The following is an 18458-nucleotide window of genomic DNA, read 5'->3' as shown; positions in this document are numbered from 1 at the left end:
TCATGGAAAAACACCTGGATTATATAAGGACAAAATCCCCCTAATGGCTCTGGGATAGGCCCTGGGCCCCGACTGTTCACATCCTGATGGCCCCACAGCAGCGTTTTCTTTCAGCTCTTAAAATGCCATCTATAATTTCATGAATAATTTCCCAGTTGGCTCAGTGTTAATGTGTCATCTCAAACATCATCACTGCGTGCGTAGAGGTTGTACAGTGTGTTTCTTTTGATCTCTGCAGAGGCCTCCCTGCTGTTGATATCATAAAGATCATTGATTCCATCCTGCTATTCCACATATTTGATGAGTGAAGGACGTCAGCCTGCAGTCTAGAGCTGATAAATCATTCGAGCACAATTAAGCATGTGTTAATGTACCCTGCAGAACATCAAAGACAAACAGGTTCATGCTTTTTTCATGCAACATGGAAATCCCCCCAACCTTCTGTCCTGAACAGAGTTCAGTGACAGTTAGCCCTAATAACTTATCTAATAAAGAGAAATATTTTGCCCTCTTGCTCTAAAATTTCAACTCTATCGTTTTAGTTTACAGTACATTTAAGATGTTTGATGAGTCCCACATCACATAATCCTGAGCATTCTTCCATACTGCTGCCAAATCCTCTGCTTTTAATTTGTTAAATGATTAATGACACTGTGTTAAGAGGAAGAATAAGGCCAGTGTTGGCAGGACTTTATGGGACTATTTTATGGAAAGGGTGGAGGGCCAGTGTTTCTTCAGAAAAGATGTGAGAAGCGGTTTCCAAAATATACCACTATGTAAATGTGTGTTTGAAAGAGCAACTGATGACAAATGCATGAGTCATCCAAATTTCTCAGTAATTTTCATCATGTTTAAGATATGTGACATATATCTTTACCACAGTAGGGGGTGCTGTCTTGGTGCCGTGTGGCTCCAGACTTCTCTTCCTCCTTAGCAGCTCTTTGACCGGGTCTCTGACTCTAACTCCCTGGTATGGCCTGGACCGAGGCAGTGCTGCTGGTGGTGCTACAGAGGACAAAAACAGAGAGAAAGAGGTGAACTTCATTTCCTTTTAGCTATCCTGAAGCCGTTTTCTTTGATTGACATGATGAGTTCACAGGGTTCATGTACGGTGGCTGGGCAGGTTAATGTGTTTTGATGTAAAACACAGACAAAAAAATCAAAATAAGGCATGGTGCTAAAAAATAAAAAAAAATATGTGTCTATTGGTACAGTAGTAATTTATATAGAAATGCCATAAGTTGCACTTGAGTATTTACAAGATGTTTCAAAGCACTTTATAGTGTGTTGTTATGCGTTAATTCTCAACTATAAGTATGATGTGCAAGTAAAAAAAAAAAAAAAAAAAAAAAAACAACAACAAAAAACAAAAAACAGGGTTTTCAGTATGCAGTTGAAAAAATTATCTTATTCAGCATTATGTCCTCAAGCAGTGGAACTCAGCCTAATCAAACTCAGGAGTCACACTGACTTTATGTTTTATCATAATGATGGGAAAGCAAGGATTACACTTCAGCTGTAAGCGTTCTACAATGTAGAGACCCCCCAAAACAGACTCACAACACATATGTAAACATGTTGTTACAGTTTCCTGACAGACTTTTTGACTAAATGGTCTCACAGCATGTCCAGGTGTTGACAACAAGTCAAGTTCTGCAAGTATCAGCATGAGGAGAAATCTGATCTGACTGTGAGGGCCCCTTCTGCATAAAGTGGATGCAGCAGTACTGTACATGTGAAGCTGCAGCCAAGTGTCAAAAAAACCAAGGCTGCAAAATTGAAAAGAATGATGGGGCACTGTAAGCTCCCTGCAGAAAGATGGGGATGTGTGTGCATAAAACACAACAGCAAACACTCTGACATTTTAGAAAGCCCCTTTATTCTGCCTGATTGTGTAAAACTCTCAGCCCAATATGCTGCTCCAAAATGCAGAAATGGAGATAATAAAGCTCTGCACACCACTGTCTAAGCAGTTCCCAAATCCGACTCAGTACATTACATTTTTAATCAGTAATGGGCTCTATATACCACCCTTGATCTGAAAGAATGGGTTAAGATATGTATACCCACATACTACCAAGCACAAAGCCAAGCTGGGAAATGACTGGCCCTTTACTTGCCCTTCTGTATCACACCTCCATGCTGAAACATTTCACTGACCGATGCCTAAGAACACCTCCTGGGATTCCCCCTTCACCAACCATCAACCAAATCCAGTATTTCAGGTTTTAAGAGTACATCTATCACAGATAATCCCCTTCTCTCAGGTTCATGTGTGTATATCAGGACCTGAAAGTCTTGAAATAATCTAGAACAACGTTTCTTATCTGGGCAAGCCTCAGGACCCACCAACAACTCATCATTGTGACCCAAACTTCTGATGTTGTTCCTCCAATCAGATCTATGTTGTGAAATACAGTAGTTTGTATCTCAGACAGTACAAAACAAAAATCAAAGAGACGGGACAGAAAAGCATGTTTAAAAGAGTTGCATAGACGTTTTGGCAAATGTTTTCCTAGGAGCACCTTTGCGAACCACTAAACATGTCTCTGAGACCCACTTTTGGATCCCAACCCACCACTTGAGAATCACTGATCCAGTAAATGTGAGGAGGTGATGTATGAAAGTGTTGTAAGAGAAGAGTTATTTGTCATGGAAGATATTTGCAGTGCCATTTCTAACAAATCATAAGTCAAACAGACCCAGAGTGTCTTTTGGCATCTCCAGACAGCAATGTTCTGATATCAGCCAATCACTACGCTTGGAGGTCTGTCCATGCCCGTCAGACTGGAAACTTGAGCTTAACTGGTTCCATAATTACCTTTGTTTCTAAAACAAGACTAAGCTAGTATATGGCTGACCGCAGCTATCTGGGATGCCTGTTGTAATGCCTGACTGAAATGTGTGTTCTGGCAGAGTGATCTTGTCATGATTGTTATTGATTATTTTGAGCCAAAGTCATTATAGGTGGTTACTTAAATGTAAAACACTACGTTACCCTCTCTCTGTCTGTCTCCATCTGTGTGTGTGATGAAGCCCTGAGCAGCTTCATCCCCCTCCCCTCTGCAGTTAGAGGTCTGTGAGGAGAAAATATTGTCCCTTTAATCTGTGCTTCTCTCTGCACAAGACAAGCTGTCAGTGTGGCGCTCTGCTCTGGTTTTAACAAGAACAGCGACCCAGTTCGGAGTAAACTGCAGCAGTCCTACAGCGACATCCAAGCTAACAGCTAACAGCGGACACTACGGGACAGGCCCAAAGCCATGATCGGAAAGCAATGCTGAAACAGACCGGGAGTAGAGCGAGAACATTTTTCTGTGTTGCTCTCTGCGTTTGTTTGGATTTAGACATGTTGTCCAATTCAGACAAAAGCACCGCTGCGGCAGTCCCAGCTGATGACAGCCATTAGCCGGGACACAACAACTCTTTGGCTGTAAACAACAATTAAACCTTTCCCTGTAACTATCACATGTTCTTGCCAAAGCGGGGCGACAGATGAGTGACAACATCCTTTTCTGTTGCAGAAAGCTTTCTATGTTGCTCTCGGTGCTAACTGCAATGAACGCTGGACATTTCTGTCTAAAAAGCTGGTCTGGCTAAGGCCAAGCTAACCGCTCCGCTAGCAGCTGTTGTATATAAGAACAACAAGTAACCCTTTTCCCCTTAACTATCACACACTTATGCTGAAGTAGGTTGGCAGAAGAGCAAAAACACCCTTTCTGTTATAGAAGGCTTTTAGCATTGCTGTCTTCACTTGTTTTAATGCAGAAATGTCCAGTTTTGACTAAGTGCTGCTGTGACCAATTCAGAGCTAATCGCTCCAAGCAGCCATTGTATACAAGCCATCACCCAAGAAGGTACTATTTCCCCCTCAACTATCACATAGTCATGCCAAAGCAGGTCAGCAGAGGAGTGAAAAAATCTTTCCCAGCATAAAAAGCTTCTAGGGTTGTTTTATTCTTTGTCATACAGAAATGTGGCCCAGTTCTGGTTAAACAGAGGCCATGCTAAAGCTATAGCTGAGTATTTAGAGAAGTAGAGGTAGCCATTAGAGGGCTTTCAGTACAAGTAAACCCCGCCCATAGCACAACTGTCTATGTGGGGTTTTAGCATGTAATCTACCAGCATGTTTATAAATGATGAAGTAATTTGTGTAGTCTTATCTGTTAAAATATAAGGATAAGTACTATGCAAATAGCAGCAATGTTACAGCTACAACTGAATGCAAATCATTGCCATGAACCCTCTTAGAACAGCGGCAGCCCCTCACCAAGTTTGCTGCTCAGAGTGAGAGTGAGGAAGACCAACACTGCCAAGTACAGACATGAGAGTGGCGTAGGATTCAGTTCGTGTCAATATTATAAAGTGTAAGCTCTACTTGAAAAGACTTAATGATTCACTGATGTACACATAAATCTCACTTAGCTTAATGATTAATGGGAGAAAAACATAAGAAGCAACAGCTGTAAAACTGCAAACAATAATGAAAAATAATTATCCTATGATAGGTAATAATTATGCAATAGTAATAATTTTGAGACTTAATTTTTGTGTCAGTAGCAGGATGCCCAGTTCAACTGTTCTACAACACACAAGGCAGCAATGAGCTGTTATCCCAGTGTGTGAACCTGTGCAAATTATCAAACTACTAAAACTGGTCCTTTATGCTTTTATAAATTCTTTTTCTAATCCACAATTGAGAAACTCTAGTTTAAGCTTGTGAATCAAAGTGGGCTGGTCTGAGCCATGAAACTCAAGGGCTGAAAATGAGTCAACCTGCTTTCTATTTTACTGTGATCTCATTTAACTGCCAGTGCTCTTAAGTTTTAATCATCTCCACCAAGGAGGTTATGTGATCAGCAGGGTTTGTTTGTTAGTTTGTTTGTTAGTTAGTTTGTTTGCAACATAAAACAAAAAGTCATGGATGGATTTTCATGACATTTTCAGGAAATGTCAGAAATGGCATAGGGAAGAACTAATTAGATTTTGGGAATGATCCGGATCACTGTCTGGATCCAGGAATTTTTAAAAGGATTCTGTACTATTGGGAGATAGGGCTAATGGTGGAGGTCTGTGCTCTCTGAGTGCTTTTCTAGTTTTTAATGTGTGAAGTTAGCTGAATAATTCCAGTTAGATCTCTTGGAAGTTGGCACCAGAATATTTGTTGGTTAAACACTTTATGAGTCATATCAATCCTGGTCAACTGCTCTGTATTAACTGTGATGCAGCTGCCTGCCCTTGGTAGCCACTTCAAACTGGTTTATGGCTACTACCATGCTGCCATGATACTCTACGACCCAGAATTAAATAATCACACTGAACAGTGTCAGATACACAGTCACAAGCAAACCTATACAATTATATGAGAGGCTGAGAAACACAAATAAACTGATTAGGCTCTAGCCTTAAGCTGGATTCACACCATGCAATTTCAAGCCCGGTTCTGAAACAACTTTGTTAGAATGTCAGGATCATTTATGATGCACATCAACTGACACAGTTTTTGTTCCCACATAGATTGTGAGAACATGATGCGATGGTTGTGCAAGACCTGAGTGCTCAAACTGTGAAAGTCAGGGGGGACTGTGAGAAATGGCAGTGAAGTTTTCCCCTGAAAAGTCTAACAGACAGAGGATGAGGAAAGATGTATAATAGTGAATAAATAAATAACTGAACAGTTCTCTAGTTATCTCCCAAAATGTCTGGCTTCACCAGAACACAACTACTGTATCAGGTAAATGAACAAATATTCAGCTAGTTTGTCAGCTCTTTTTAGTGGTTCTGGATCTGGATCATGTGGCTCAGCACAGAAATAAGAGCCAGTGGATTCATCTGTTACTGATTAGGGTATAATACAATCAGCTGAATTTAGCATATTTTGATCCATGACTAATGCTGGTGCATTGATTTCACTGAAACTTCTAATCTAATTAAACCAGAACATATTTCCAAGAACAGAACCACTTTGCACAGAAAGTGTGTTTTGCTAGAATGTGGACGGTGTGCTGGTGGCTGAACAGTTTAAAGATCATTCCTTTATTCTGAGGTGTAAAAATGATACAAACTGTAGAAAAAAATGAACAGCCTATTTCATTTTTATTGTTGTTTTCAATAAAATAACTTACTCAATTTTTTTTGTCTCACTCCCATTTCTTCTTTTTATTTGCATTTTGAAGCTCTACTGAGAACCTTCTTAAGATCCAACAGTGAAAAGTGTAAATTCTTGCAATTTTCAACTGGTCGTAAAATTTTGATCAGGAGTGTATATTATAGTTGCAGTATCATTTGAGTCATTAACAATAAGTTTACTCAGTTCCTTCTATGAGCAGTGTAAAACACATTAAGTTTCCTTAATAACAGGCTAAGATATCAGCTGTCACTTCACTGGGAATGACTTCAGAGGGAAAGGAATCCTCTAGTGTCGCAGCATGTTGTCCCAATGATGCCAAACATATGCATCAATCTAAAAGTGACAGAGTATATAATAATGAAGGTGAAGAGTTTAGACTGCAGTGGCACTCTTTCATTCATCTGCACAGGGCTCCCTCTGGTATTTTAATTCCTCTGCTGCTGATCTGAAGAGCTGAAAAAAAAAATATTATTAATTTTTTTCCTGTTAGCAGCAGGATAGTCCAAAGCTCATATCAGACTAGCATAGAGCAAAGTGTCCAGTCATCTCAAAGGGCCTTAATGTTTGATGGATTAAAGGTGGGAAGTATCTGCCATTACTGACACATAAGCAAAACATAATGCAACAAGCTTGGAAATGTGTTTGTACATGGGTATGCTATCCCTAACATCCTGTAAGGATTATGCCAAATGTGATTAACTTATCACAACATGAACTTCTGTCAACAAACTGTCAAGGAAGGATTGAAGGGATTTGAGTATCTGCAAGATTAAGGTGAATAAAAGCATTGGTTTTAGTATCTCTCTGGAGAAAAACGTCTTGATTTATTAAATAGAATTAAAAACATTTACAATGTGGTACAAATATGTGTTCTGGTCAGAGTGCTGATGAGGGTGAATTTTAAAATACCTGACTTCTGTGAGTTTTTATCTGTGCTTTCAAAAAGTATTCAGAACCCCTTCACTTTTTAAAATTCTGTTATGTTACAGTCTGATACAATAGTCAGAAAAATCATTTTTATTATCATGAATCTACACTCAGTACTCCATCATGGCAACATTAAAACAACTAGAAAAGCACTCGGAGAGCGCAGACCTCCACCATTAGCTCTATCTCCCAATAGTACAGAATCCTTTAAAAAATTCCTGAAACCAGACGGTGATCCGGATCACTCCCAAAATCTAATGAGTTCTTCCTTATGCCATTTCTGACATTTCCTGAAAATGTCATCAAAATCCGTCCACAACTTTTTGAGTTATGTTGCTAACAAACAAACTAACAAACAAACCCTGCTGATCACATAACCTCCTTGGTGGAGGTAAAAAAAAAAAAAAAAAAAAAAAAAAAAAAGAAAAAAGAAAAATATAATTAAAAAACAGACTGACATATCACATTTACAGAAAGATCATTTGCAAAAAAAATAATATCTTGAAATTTCACTAGGGGGCCTACCATTTCTATTGTTTTTTGCTGAAATGACATTTCATCCCTGCTGGATAATCCACAGCCAACTGTAAGTGATATTATTAGAAAGTGGAAGCATTTAGGAACAACAGCAGCTCAGCCACAAAGCAGAAGACCACTTAAAATCACAGTGGGGTCAACGACTGGTAAGGCTGTGGGTGCATAAAAGTCGCCTACACTCTGTTGATTACATTGCTGAAAAGCTCTGAATTTCCATGATGTATGCACACAAACTGTGCAGCTGGAGCTTCGAGGAATGGGTTCCCCCATGGTCAAGCAGCTGTATGCAAGCCTCGCATTACCAAGTTCAATGCCAGGCATCCAACAGAGTGGTGTAAAGTACACTGATACTGGACTGTGGAGCAGTGGAAAAATGTTCTGTGGAGTGAGGAATTTTTCTTTGGCAGTCAGATGTGCAGGTCTGGGTTTGGCGGATGCCAGAGGAACATGCCTGACTTCATTGTGCCACCTGTGAAGTTTGCTGGAGGAGTGATAGGTATGGAGCTGTTTTTCAGGGTTTGGGCTAGGCCCCTTATCTCCAGTGAAAGTCAGTCTCAATACTCCAGCATACCAAGACATTTTGGGGAAGGCCTTTTGCTAGACCAATATGCATGCACGAAGCAAGGACTTCAAAGACATGGTTTGATGAGTTCAGTGAGGAAGACCCTGACTGGTCTGCCCAGAGCCTTGACCTTAGCTCCATTGAGCACCTCTAAGATGAACTAAAAAGGAGGTTGCTAGCTGGGCCTTCTCGTCCAGTGTCAGTGCTGGGAGAATGAATGGGCACAAAGTCCCATGGAAACATTCCAAAATGACTCCAATGACTTCTGGACACAATAAGATTCTTAAAAATATTTGGTTAGTTTGCTTATGCCACAAATTATGTGCTGCTTGAAAATACTAAGGGGTCCTGGTAAGAATAAGAAAATGTATTGTGAACCAAATCTGGTATCCCTAACAATCAGGCAGGGTTGATTTTTGAGGAAATATCTATACTTGAAGTTATTCTTAAAGTAATTTTCAGCTGAACCAGGAGGGGCTCCACCACTCTCATCACAATGACCTCCTTTCAGGACCAGTCTGCTTTTAAACCATAAAGTGGAGAGGAGGGAGCTTTGTGGTCCACACTGCTACTGCTCCTGCCCTCCACTTAACCTCTGTTGTTAGCTGAGGGTGTCCTGACAGTAAGTCATCCAGATTTGTATCTGCAGCTGATTGATTTGTTCCTAAAGGTCAGACAGGCTAAGTGTCCCTCTCCAGACTAACTGAACTGAAGTCTGTGACACTAAACAGCAATGTGGACTGGAAGCAGATGACAGTTTGATAAGTGCCACCCCCAAGGCCAGACTCAGGCCAGAGGGTTACAATTCTATATGCCCTATAAATATTTGTTTCTAAAGCGCACCCAATAAAAAAAAAAAAAAAAAAAACTTTACACAGACCCATCCCATTCATAAATCTCGGGTGCGCATAGTTAGAGAGCACAATGCACTAGAACAAGCTAATGAATTAAAAGTCACTGCAACTACTTTGATTGCATGTTTCTGACATTTGTCAAAAAGAACACACTGATCCCTGCAACTTAAAAGTAATATCTGCTGGTATAATTGTAAATAAAAGCAGACTGCATTTTCAGGTTTTAGACTGCTTGAGATGTGACTGCAGTGTTTAAAACTATAGAGCAAGTCATGTATTGCAGCTGTCAAAGAAGTTTTTGTCCTATATTTGTGGCACCACGCTTAAAAGTTCAGATGCAGCTTTCGATTCCTTACTTCTTTGACACTTTATCGCATTTCTAACATTTTTCATTATTTCCAACAGGTTTAAAGCATTCAAATCTTACACTATGTTTGCATGGTTGCGAAACAGGAAAGGGATTGTCAATTTCAACTTCCAACATTAAACAGAACAGCTCCAGTGTTGCAAGAGGTCAGTAAGGCTGTAACACGGTATACAGGAACAAAAGGTTTATAAAGATTCCTGGCAAAGATGTGAGGAAGTGTGAGGCGTGTGCTTGCTGCAAACACAGGTGTGGCGCTTTCACTCCAAATGATTTATAACAGCAATAATGAAGAACACCGCTGCTGCCTTTAAATGAGCTTCCTTCCTAATTTATAAATAATCATTAAACTGACAGCCAGGTTTGTATCTTCTTCACCCTGGATACACATTTGTTCTTTAACAAAATTGATGTTACAGAGACTTATTGCCTAAACTTCAAAGAAAAAATGTTGTAGTTATATCTTCTATAATGAATTTATGTCACTGTGCTTGTTTGGAAGGTGCTCCATACCTAACACAAGAAATGCAAAAAAAAAAAGTGAACTCAAAATAAATGCCATGAAATGAAAGAAAACTGTATGTAGAACAGATGACCTTTGGTTTATCAGATTTTTGCCCTAAGACAAATAAACCTGCATAGCATCTTCATAGAAATGTATTCCAATAAAACGTATCCCAGGAGGAGCATGTACAAAGAAAATAAAATAGGCCCAATTATGGAGCGCTCAGGAACTCCACATGGCAGCAGGGCTGAGGAGGAAGTGAAATCACCAAGATTACATCCTGTCAGTCAGGTAAGACCTAAACCACTTCAGTTCAGTACCCTTAGTCTTCACCCCATGCAGCAGACATAGGATTAAAATTTTGTGGTTTACAGTGTCAAAAGCAGCTGTGAGATAAAGAAGCATAAGAAGAGCCAAACCCCAAGAATCAGTCATTAATAAAATATTGTTGAAAAGCTTTACAAGTGCAGTATCAGTGCTGTGTGGCGCTTGAAAACCTGATTGGAACATCACAAGGATGCCATATTTGCCAAAAAAAACACTTGTAATTGACTTAATACAACTTTGCCAAGATTTTTTACAGAGGAAACTGAGTTTAGAATTAGATAAGCCTGGATTATCCAAACTAGAAGGGACTTCACCAGAGGCAAGGCTACTGTTTATAATGGCCAGACTGTGACAACCAATGGTCTCAAAAACATTTGCAAAAGGCAGAGTCAAGTCAAGTCAAGGCAAATTTATTTGTAGCACATTTAAAAACAGCATGAGCTGACCAAGATACAAATAACAATATATACAAAACAGCAAAGAACAATAGACAAATAACACAAAGAGTGAAGAGACGTTAATACCAGGAGTGTTGGTTTAACAGAAAAGGGATAAGAGGGAGCGGTCTAATTTGAGTCTGTTTTTAGCTGTGATTTGAAGGAACACAGCGAGTTGGCAGATCTAATGTGAGGGGGCAATTGATTCCATAGATGAGGGCCTGCAACAGAAAAAGAACGATTACCTCTGAGTTTCCTTAAAGTCTGCGGAAGGACCAGGAGAGACTGATTGGGGGACTGGAGTGATTGTGTTGGAGTGTAGGGGGTTGAAAGGTCAGATAGATAGAGAGGAGCTGAACCATGAAGTGATTTAAAAACAAGCAATAAAATTTTAAAATGGTTTCTACAATGGACAGGGAGCCAGTGGAGGGAGGAGAGCACGGGGGAGATGTGTTAACGGTTTTTGGTAAATATTAAAAATCTGGCAGCAGCGTTCTGGACATACTGTTTTAAGGAGGACTGGCTGACTCCCATGTAGAGTGAGTTGCAATAGTCTAATCATGATGATATAAAAGCATGAATCACTGTCTCAGTGTCCTTAAAACTTAAAAATGGCTTTACTTTGGCTAGGGTTCTTAGTTGAAAGAAACAGCCTCTCACCACTGAGTTTATTTGTTTGTCAAAAGTAAAAGAAGAATCAAAAATCACACCCAGGTTCCTAGCAGAGGGTTTGACACAGGCTGACAGAGGGCCAAGGTGATTTTGAATTTGGGTGGTGAGGGCAGGGGGGCCAAAGAGAAGTATTTCTGTTTTTTGTTAAGAAATTTTGTACCATCCAATCATTGATTTCCTGGAAACAGTTGAGGAGTGGCTGTAGGGACTGAGGGCTGTGAGGTTTCAGGGGGAGATATATTTGTGTATCATCAGCAAAACAGTGGAATGAGACGTTGTGTTTCTTTACAATGCTACACAGAGGCAACATGTAAAGCGAAAATAAAAGAGGAGCTAAAACTGAGCCTTGGGGGATGCCTCAGTAAGGGGGGCTGTGGAGGAAAAGTTGTTTTTCCAGGTCACATTAAAACTTCTGTTGTTCAGATAAGATCTAAAAAAGTTAAGAGCCATCCCCTGTATCCCAACCGAGCCTTAGTGTCTATCAAAGAGCAGCTTGTGATCGACTGTGTCGAAGGCGGTGCCTAAGTCTAAAAGGATTAAAATGGCACAGTCTCCATTGTCTGCTGCTAAAAACAAATCATTAAGAACCTTTAAAAGAGCTGTCTCAGTGCTATGATTTTCCTTAAAAAAAAACAGATTGGAGTGTTTCAACTAAATTATTGTCTTTTAAGAAATAAGATAATTGTTGATAGCTTGTTCTAAAGTTTTGATAAAAATGGAAGTTTGGAGATAGGTCTAAAGTTGGATAAATTATTTGGGTCAAGGTTTGTCCTTTTAAGAAGGGGCTGAATCATTGCATGTTTAAAATGGGGAGGGAAGCAAACTGAGGAAAAGGAACTGTTCATGATGGAGAGAATACTGGGGCCGATGGTATGAAACACCTCTTTGAGCAGCTGAGCAGGAATACAGTCAGAAGGGCAGGTGGTGGGCTTTAAAGGAAGGACTATATCCTGCAGGATGGAGAGACAGACTGGGGAAAATTGATTAAAAGCAGGGATAGCTGAGGGAGCGTCAGGAGGTTCTGAAGGGGATGGTGTGATTTGTTTTTTATATCAGATATTTTATCTATGAAAAACTGTAAAAAGTTCTCCGAGGTTAATGAAGAAGAATTACAGTTACAGTTGTTGTCTACTGGATTGATCACAGAGTTTATGGTACTGAAAAGAACTTTTAGTCTATTGGGGTTTTTAAAGATTTTTAGAGTTTTATAGCAGGTCGTAGGAGATTTGAAGTTTATCCTTTTTCCATTTTCTTTCTGCCTTTCTGCAGTTTTTTTCCAAAAGCACGGGTGTTGTCATTGAGCCAGGGCTGATTTTGGTTTTGTTTTTTTGAGTTTTATGGGTGCAACCGTATTGATGATATTTGTACAAGTAGAGATAAATGATGAAAAAATTTCTTAAGTACACAGATCGGCAGGTGGGGGGGCAGGGGGCTGTAGTGAAAGCACTGCAAAGGGGTGCTTATTGGAGGGGCAGGCTGTAGGTTTAAGGTGATCAGTTATTTTCTTGACTGAGGTGAGTAGCATTTAGTTACATACGTTTACAAGTATTCAACCACTGGTTTACCAAAAGTTAATATACATTTACTGTAAGTTACCATTGCTCTCCATCAGTACTATTAGTCAACTATAAGTAGCTACTAGTTTAGCATTACTGCTAGTAAACTATTTTTTCCACTTGCCTGCTACAGGTTGACCATTAGTTAACATTAGTTCACAAGTTTACTATTAGTTCACCATTAGTCACTGTAAGTTTATCTAGTTTACTATTAAGAGTACTGTAGGTGCAACTTGTTCAGCATGATTTTACCTCTATTTCCCACTAGTTTACCGTTAGATACTTTTAGTTAACTATAAGTTCACTATTAGTTACAAATAGTTAAATATTAGTTTTTTATTACTTTGCAATTAGGGTACCAATACTGAAAAGTAACTAAAAGAAAACTTAAAGTAACTTGTGAGAAAGTCTTGGTAACTTATGGCACACTTATAGGGAGTAAAGGCTAACTATTAACCAAAATAAGTACTGGTCACCAGCAGTAACTAATGGCAAACTACTGTCAAACTACTATTAGTTACTTTTGGTTTACCACAATTGTGCTTTTAGATATTTTAAGTTTACCATTACTTTCCACTGGGTACCATAAGTTTAACATATATTGCTATGTGTTACAATAAGTTAACCATTAATTCATCACTAGTTTACCATTTGTAAACCACAAGTTTATCATTATTTTCACTACTTTTCCCATCAGTTTACAGTTTCGGTAGTTCCTAGGAATCAAATAGTATGAAATGAAGTCCCAAACATCAGTAATAACTGTCATTTTCTACTTGTTCAGCAAAGTTTATTGAAAGTTTACCCCTCATTAACCGGCAATTTACCCTTGATCAAATGAGGATCAAACAACAAGTCGACCTCTAGTTTGTTAATAAATGACCATTAGTTCACCATTTCTGGAGAAATAAGAGCGAAACGAAACCCCCATCTTTGAACTGAAACTGGATTGAACTGCAGATGTTTTTGTAAGCAATCACACATGAGCACACACAGATAGACAAACAATCAGCATTAACCAAGAGAAAAAAGAGGAAGCAGCCCAGCTGTGCAGGGTTTTACTGTGGCAAAGGCCTCTATCCAGTTTGCATATCGAGATTATGGCCCAATCGCAGAGTGCAGCCAACTTCCAAAAGACCACCTTCCTCTTTCCAAAAGAGTCTCAACAGTTTCAGCAAAGACTCTGACAAACATCAAAATGGGAAAAAGTTTTCATGTTTCCATGGAAGATTCTCCTACAGTTCTGTAAACTTTGCTGACATTCAGTTATTAGTTTTAACCAAACTGATGACCAAACATCTACTGAGAAACAAAAAAAAGGCATCAGAAAAGAGATGAGATTCAAACAGGAGTGATTTTTCATACCAATAGGCCTTTAAATGTAGAACAAGATTAGTTAAAAGGTGATTTTAGTTTAAGTTATCTTGTTGTTACACTACTGTTAACTGATCAGACTCTTAGTTTTACATTTGTTTTTACATCTTAAATGCTTAATTTCTGTTTTTTCATGTTTGAAACTGGTTCCCGTTTGTCACAATTTAAGCTGTCTTGGTGAAAAGAGCAACTAACGTGAAATACTACTATCATTTAAATGACAAATAAATACATTAACTAACTTGTATTGCTTTACAATTTTATTAAAATCCATTAATTTGAGCTAGTCACATTATGTTTTGTCATCCCCTTGGTGACAAAAATGATGTAAACAGTGGTTAAAACACCTAAAAACTATAGATTTTTTTAACTGTCAGACCTCTCTGCTGTTTTTTTTTTGCCATCAGTAAAAATAGAAATACATGAAATAATTACTCAAATAGACAATCCTCCTTTGACAAGACATTCTGCCCCAATTGATTTAAGGGTTAAGCTCATTATGTAAACAAAAGATGAGTAGTACTTACATTTCTCCCAGTGCATATTTCTCATTTGGATCGTATCATATAGTCAAAGTAAAGAAAATCAAAGTGGCGGGCTGTGTGATGTTCTTTATAACAGCCTGAAGACGACTAACTATCCCCCTGAGATGTCACAGCTTCTCTAACCACAAATCTCCCTCCTGCTGCTAGTTTCAGAGCAAGTACTGCTTAACAATTAAGAGATAAACACTGAATGAGTTACTTTCTGTAAAACTAAAATAATCAACGACACAGCTGGGTTCGGTTTCATATTTGTCAGACCACCAACAATCATGGTACATTCAGATAAGCCACTTTTTCTGCCCATTATTATTTTCAGTAATGACCACCTTCCAGGACATAGTTTTGGCCATGTCTACATGCCTGAATGCATTGTTTGCTGCTATGTGATTGGATGATTAGAACATTTGTGTTAATGATTGGCTGAAAAGGTGTACCTAATAAAGTGATCATTGGGCGTAAATTTTATAAAGTCAGCAAAAACCACAATATTAAAGAAAAAAGAGAAAAACGTGATGCTTAATATAAGCCTAAGTCTTTCAAAAGCACAGCTGCAAATACAAGTGTATTTATTTATTTATTTATTTAACCAGATAAAACCCACTGAGATCTCACAAGGGTGTCCTTTGCCAAGAGGTCAGCAGCATACGTCATAATAAATAATACACATTCAAAATAAATAATACATATTCAAATTGAGAAGACAAAGCAATGGCTAAGTGTAAATGTATTACCTTAGGCTCTTAAAATCACTAGCATCACCAGTGCAAATTGATCTAATTTATAAATCTCATTTTTCATTTATTTTTCTCAAGTGTGGAGGGTCTGAGAGCTTAGGACACCATATTTCAGCTGCAGGCCAGATGGTATAGAGTATGAGGCAAATGAAAAAGAACATGAACATAACATAAGATGCAGCTACAAATCTAAAAAGTTACGGTGCTGAGTAAAATGTAGATAAAAACAGATGCAATGATTTAGACAGCATAGACAGCATATCAGATGTTGAAACTAAGACATTTTACCATATCCTGAATTTTTTTTTTTTTTTTTTTTTTTTTTGGCTCATTTTGGCAACAACACATCTCAATAAAGTAGGGACGGGACAGTAAGAGGCTGAAAAAATAAGTGGTATTTATAAAAACATCTAGAGGAGTATTTTGTAACTGATTAAAGGTAAGTAACATGAATGGGTATAAAAGGAGCCTTTTAGGGTGGCAGAGGTTTTGTAGTAGCCTAGTCTCTCAAGATGGGCAGCGTTTCACCAATCTGCAAAAAACTGGGTCTTTAAATTGTGGAACAATTTCAGAAAAATGTTGCTAAATGTTAAATTGTGAAGGCGTTGAACATCCCGCCTTAGGGATGGGGATTGAAACCTGGGTCCGTATAGACCTGGCTCTGCATTTTTCAAATATTATAAAACCAATAACCTTTTAGCTTATTGTTTTGTGGAAATAAATGTATTGGCACGAGAGGAAGAGTCAGAAACTTCACAGAGACAAGTCTGGGGTTCTCTCTCAGAATTTACTTTCAGCAGCTGCACAGGCCAAAGACAAAGAATGCACACATTGACAGTCATTTATACACTTGACGCCCGATCCAGGGAGTCACCCCATGTGACCACTTCAGTTCCATAAAAGTACATTCCTTGACCATTATTTCTGGTAGGCTGCCAACTAAGCCAAACTTAACTTGTTACATCATTCCAAAATAAAACACAATATTTTCTCACTAACACTTATCAATACTGCTATATAGTCTCACAGGCTCTGAGACCTAACATCATTTTAAGATACAACCAGTGTAAAAATGTGTATCTGTTCTTGCAAGGAGAAAGTAAACTAAAAGCACATTAGTGTTGTGCATCACATTAAACTAGAATGTGGTCTCTTCAACTGTCGGCTATAGGAAAAAAGACTACGCCTGCGACTAGAATGTGATCATATCTGCCTCCCCCCTGATGATCAGCCCCCAGAACTTCAGGGTAAAGAGATGATTAGTCAGTTGGCAGGTATTTCAGACAGGTGTTTCACCAGAAATCCTGTTTCATAGCACAAGCTGTAGGCGTCATCGATACAAAGGGCAGTAAGAAAAGGGAAGAATAAATTTCATGTGCTCTTCTCATATGTCATTTTTATTTATGACAACCATTTATTTGTTTTTGATAAACATCAGGTCTATTATCAGCACAGGTAACTACCAAAAAGCATCAATCTACATAGATCATGTTGATCCAAACAGCTGGAAAAATGGACAATGCATGGACTCCTGATAGTAAATCATCACTATATCAACGTTATGTCTCATCCCGTGGCACAGGCAACAGGTTATTGTTGGGTCAGTGGGCCACAGAGCTATTAAGGCTCCAATGATAAAGTAAAGTTAACTTTTGAGGTGAAAAAATTTTACATGAATCCGCACAACCTTTATAGCAAAATAAACCTTTTAACTTTCTAATGTCACCTATGTTGGAAGCAAAAAAATCATGGAATCATGTCAAAATGAATGACAAATCAGCACCAGAAAGGCAAAATCATCTTTTGTCTACATTTTTCCCACATGAACTCGGAGTTCTCCAATGACCTAGTGATCTCGAATCTCCAGCTGCTCAGAGCTGCTCGCATTCCAGGAACGCTTCCAGCGGGTTTGTGGATTTTGTTGGTAAGAGTTCCATTTTGGTCTGCAATATCTGTCATTCCTCACTAAATATTTCAAAACAGGAGGAAAGACATTGTTCAGATCTTTTCCAGGTAAGGGTTCAGGGTCTCCTCCCACAGCTTGACCGTCATCTTTAGGAGCACATAGGTTGACTTGTTAAAGACCAGGTAAGCTGGTGTCTCTACAAACAGGTCAGTCGATTTTGTGGTGGAGTAAAATCTGAGGTTTCTACTTGTAACTTCTTAGAACTGAAATTATTTCATTTTCTCCAGGATCATATTAGGGTTCATTTTCATCCACTTTATCTGAAGTGTCAGTCTCTGGGTGTTGCAAAGTTTTAGCAGTTTTGCGGTTGATTTATCACTTTCATTTTCATCTTGGGTCAAAGGAGGACCTCCTAATGGTAGCTACAGGTCAAGGTTAAAAGTTCTCTGTGGACCCTGTCCAGCTTCAGGTCTCACAACATATCCTGCAACGTCTGCACAATGCTTCAGGACAACATAAACATCTAACTCCCACCTGTCAGCTAATTTATGTTTTCTCTGAGGTGGACATTTAAGACTGGAACTCTTCTCCTAAGGGACCAAGGGGATTTCTCTGCGTTCGGCTTTTTTCTTTTTCAACAGGAAATTGTAAGCTTTTAAGTTCTGGAAAAACCTGGAATGTGATCCTGGTTGGTGAAAGACTGATAAGGCTAGTAATCTACGCTGTCACCCTCACAGAAGTTGTAAAGGGTCACTTTATTGTAGGAGTACTAAGAATACAGAGGGCCCTCTTGAAGCTTTCGGTATAAAATGCAGCTCAGTAGCTCGAACCTGTTCCACTTCAATACAGAGCAGACAAAGCTGTGGGAGCTCTCTTCACACAGTTGGTGGATGTTCTTCCCCAGACTCAGTCTGGTGAATGACTTCTGATGCTGTTATCAGCTCTTTGTTTCTCTTACAACACAACTGCTATGAAGTGGGGGATAATAAACCAACAAGCTGGTCATTGTCTTAAAGCTCCTGAGTGATAAG

General features: G+C 38.9%; 1 protein-coding gene across 1 annotated transcript in view; it reads right to left on the bottom strand.

Annotated features, from left to right (window-relative positions):
• Positions 1-14904, bottom strand: part of LOC121525428 (POU domain class 2-associating factor 1) — a 30468-nt gene extending 15564 nt beyond the window's left edge. The window contains exons 1-2 of the mRNA XM_041811434.1: positions 14770-14904; positions 878-1005 (exon numbers count right to left, since the gene is read on the bottom strand). Of these exons, the coding sequence (XP_041667368.1) occupies positions 878-1005; positions 14770-14794 (153 nt within the window). The 5' untranslated portion in view covers positions 14795-14904. The remainder of the gene's footprint in view (positions 1-877; positions 1006-14769) is intronic.
• Between the last annotated feature and the right edge of the window lie 3554 nt (positions 14905-18458).

Source organism: Cheilinus undulatus, linkage group 2 (genome assembly GCF_018320785.1).
Source record: "Cheilinus undulatus linkage group 2, ASM1832078v1, whole genome shotgun sequence".
In the NCBI taxonomy this organism is placed as follows: domain Eukaryota; kingdom Metazoa; phylum Chordata; class Actinopteri; order Labriformes; family Labridae; genus Cheilinus; species Cheilinus undulatus.
The sequence above is the reverse complement of the archived record's forward strand: the minus strand, read 5'-3'. Positions and strand labels throughout refer to the sequence as shown.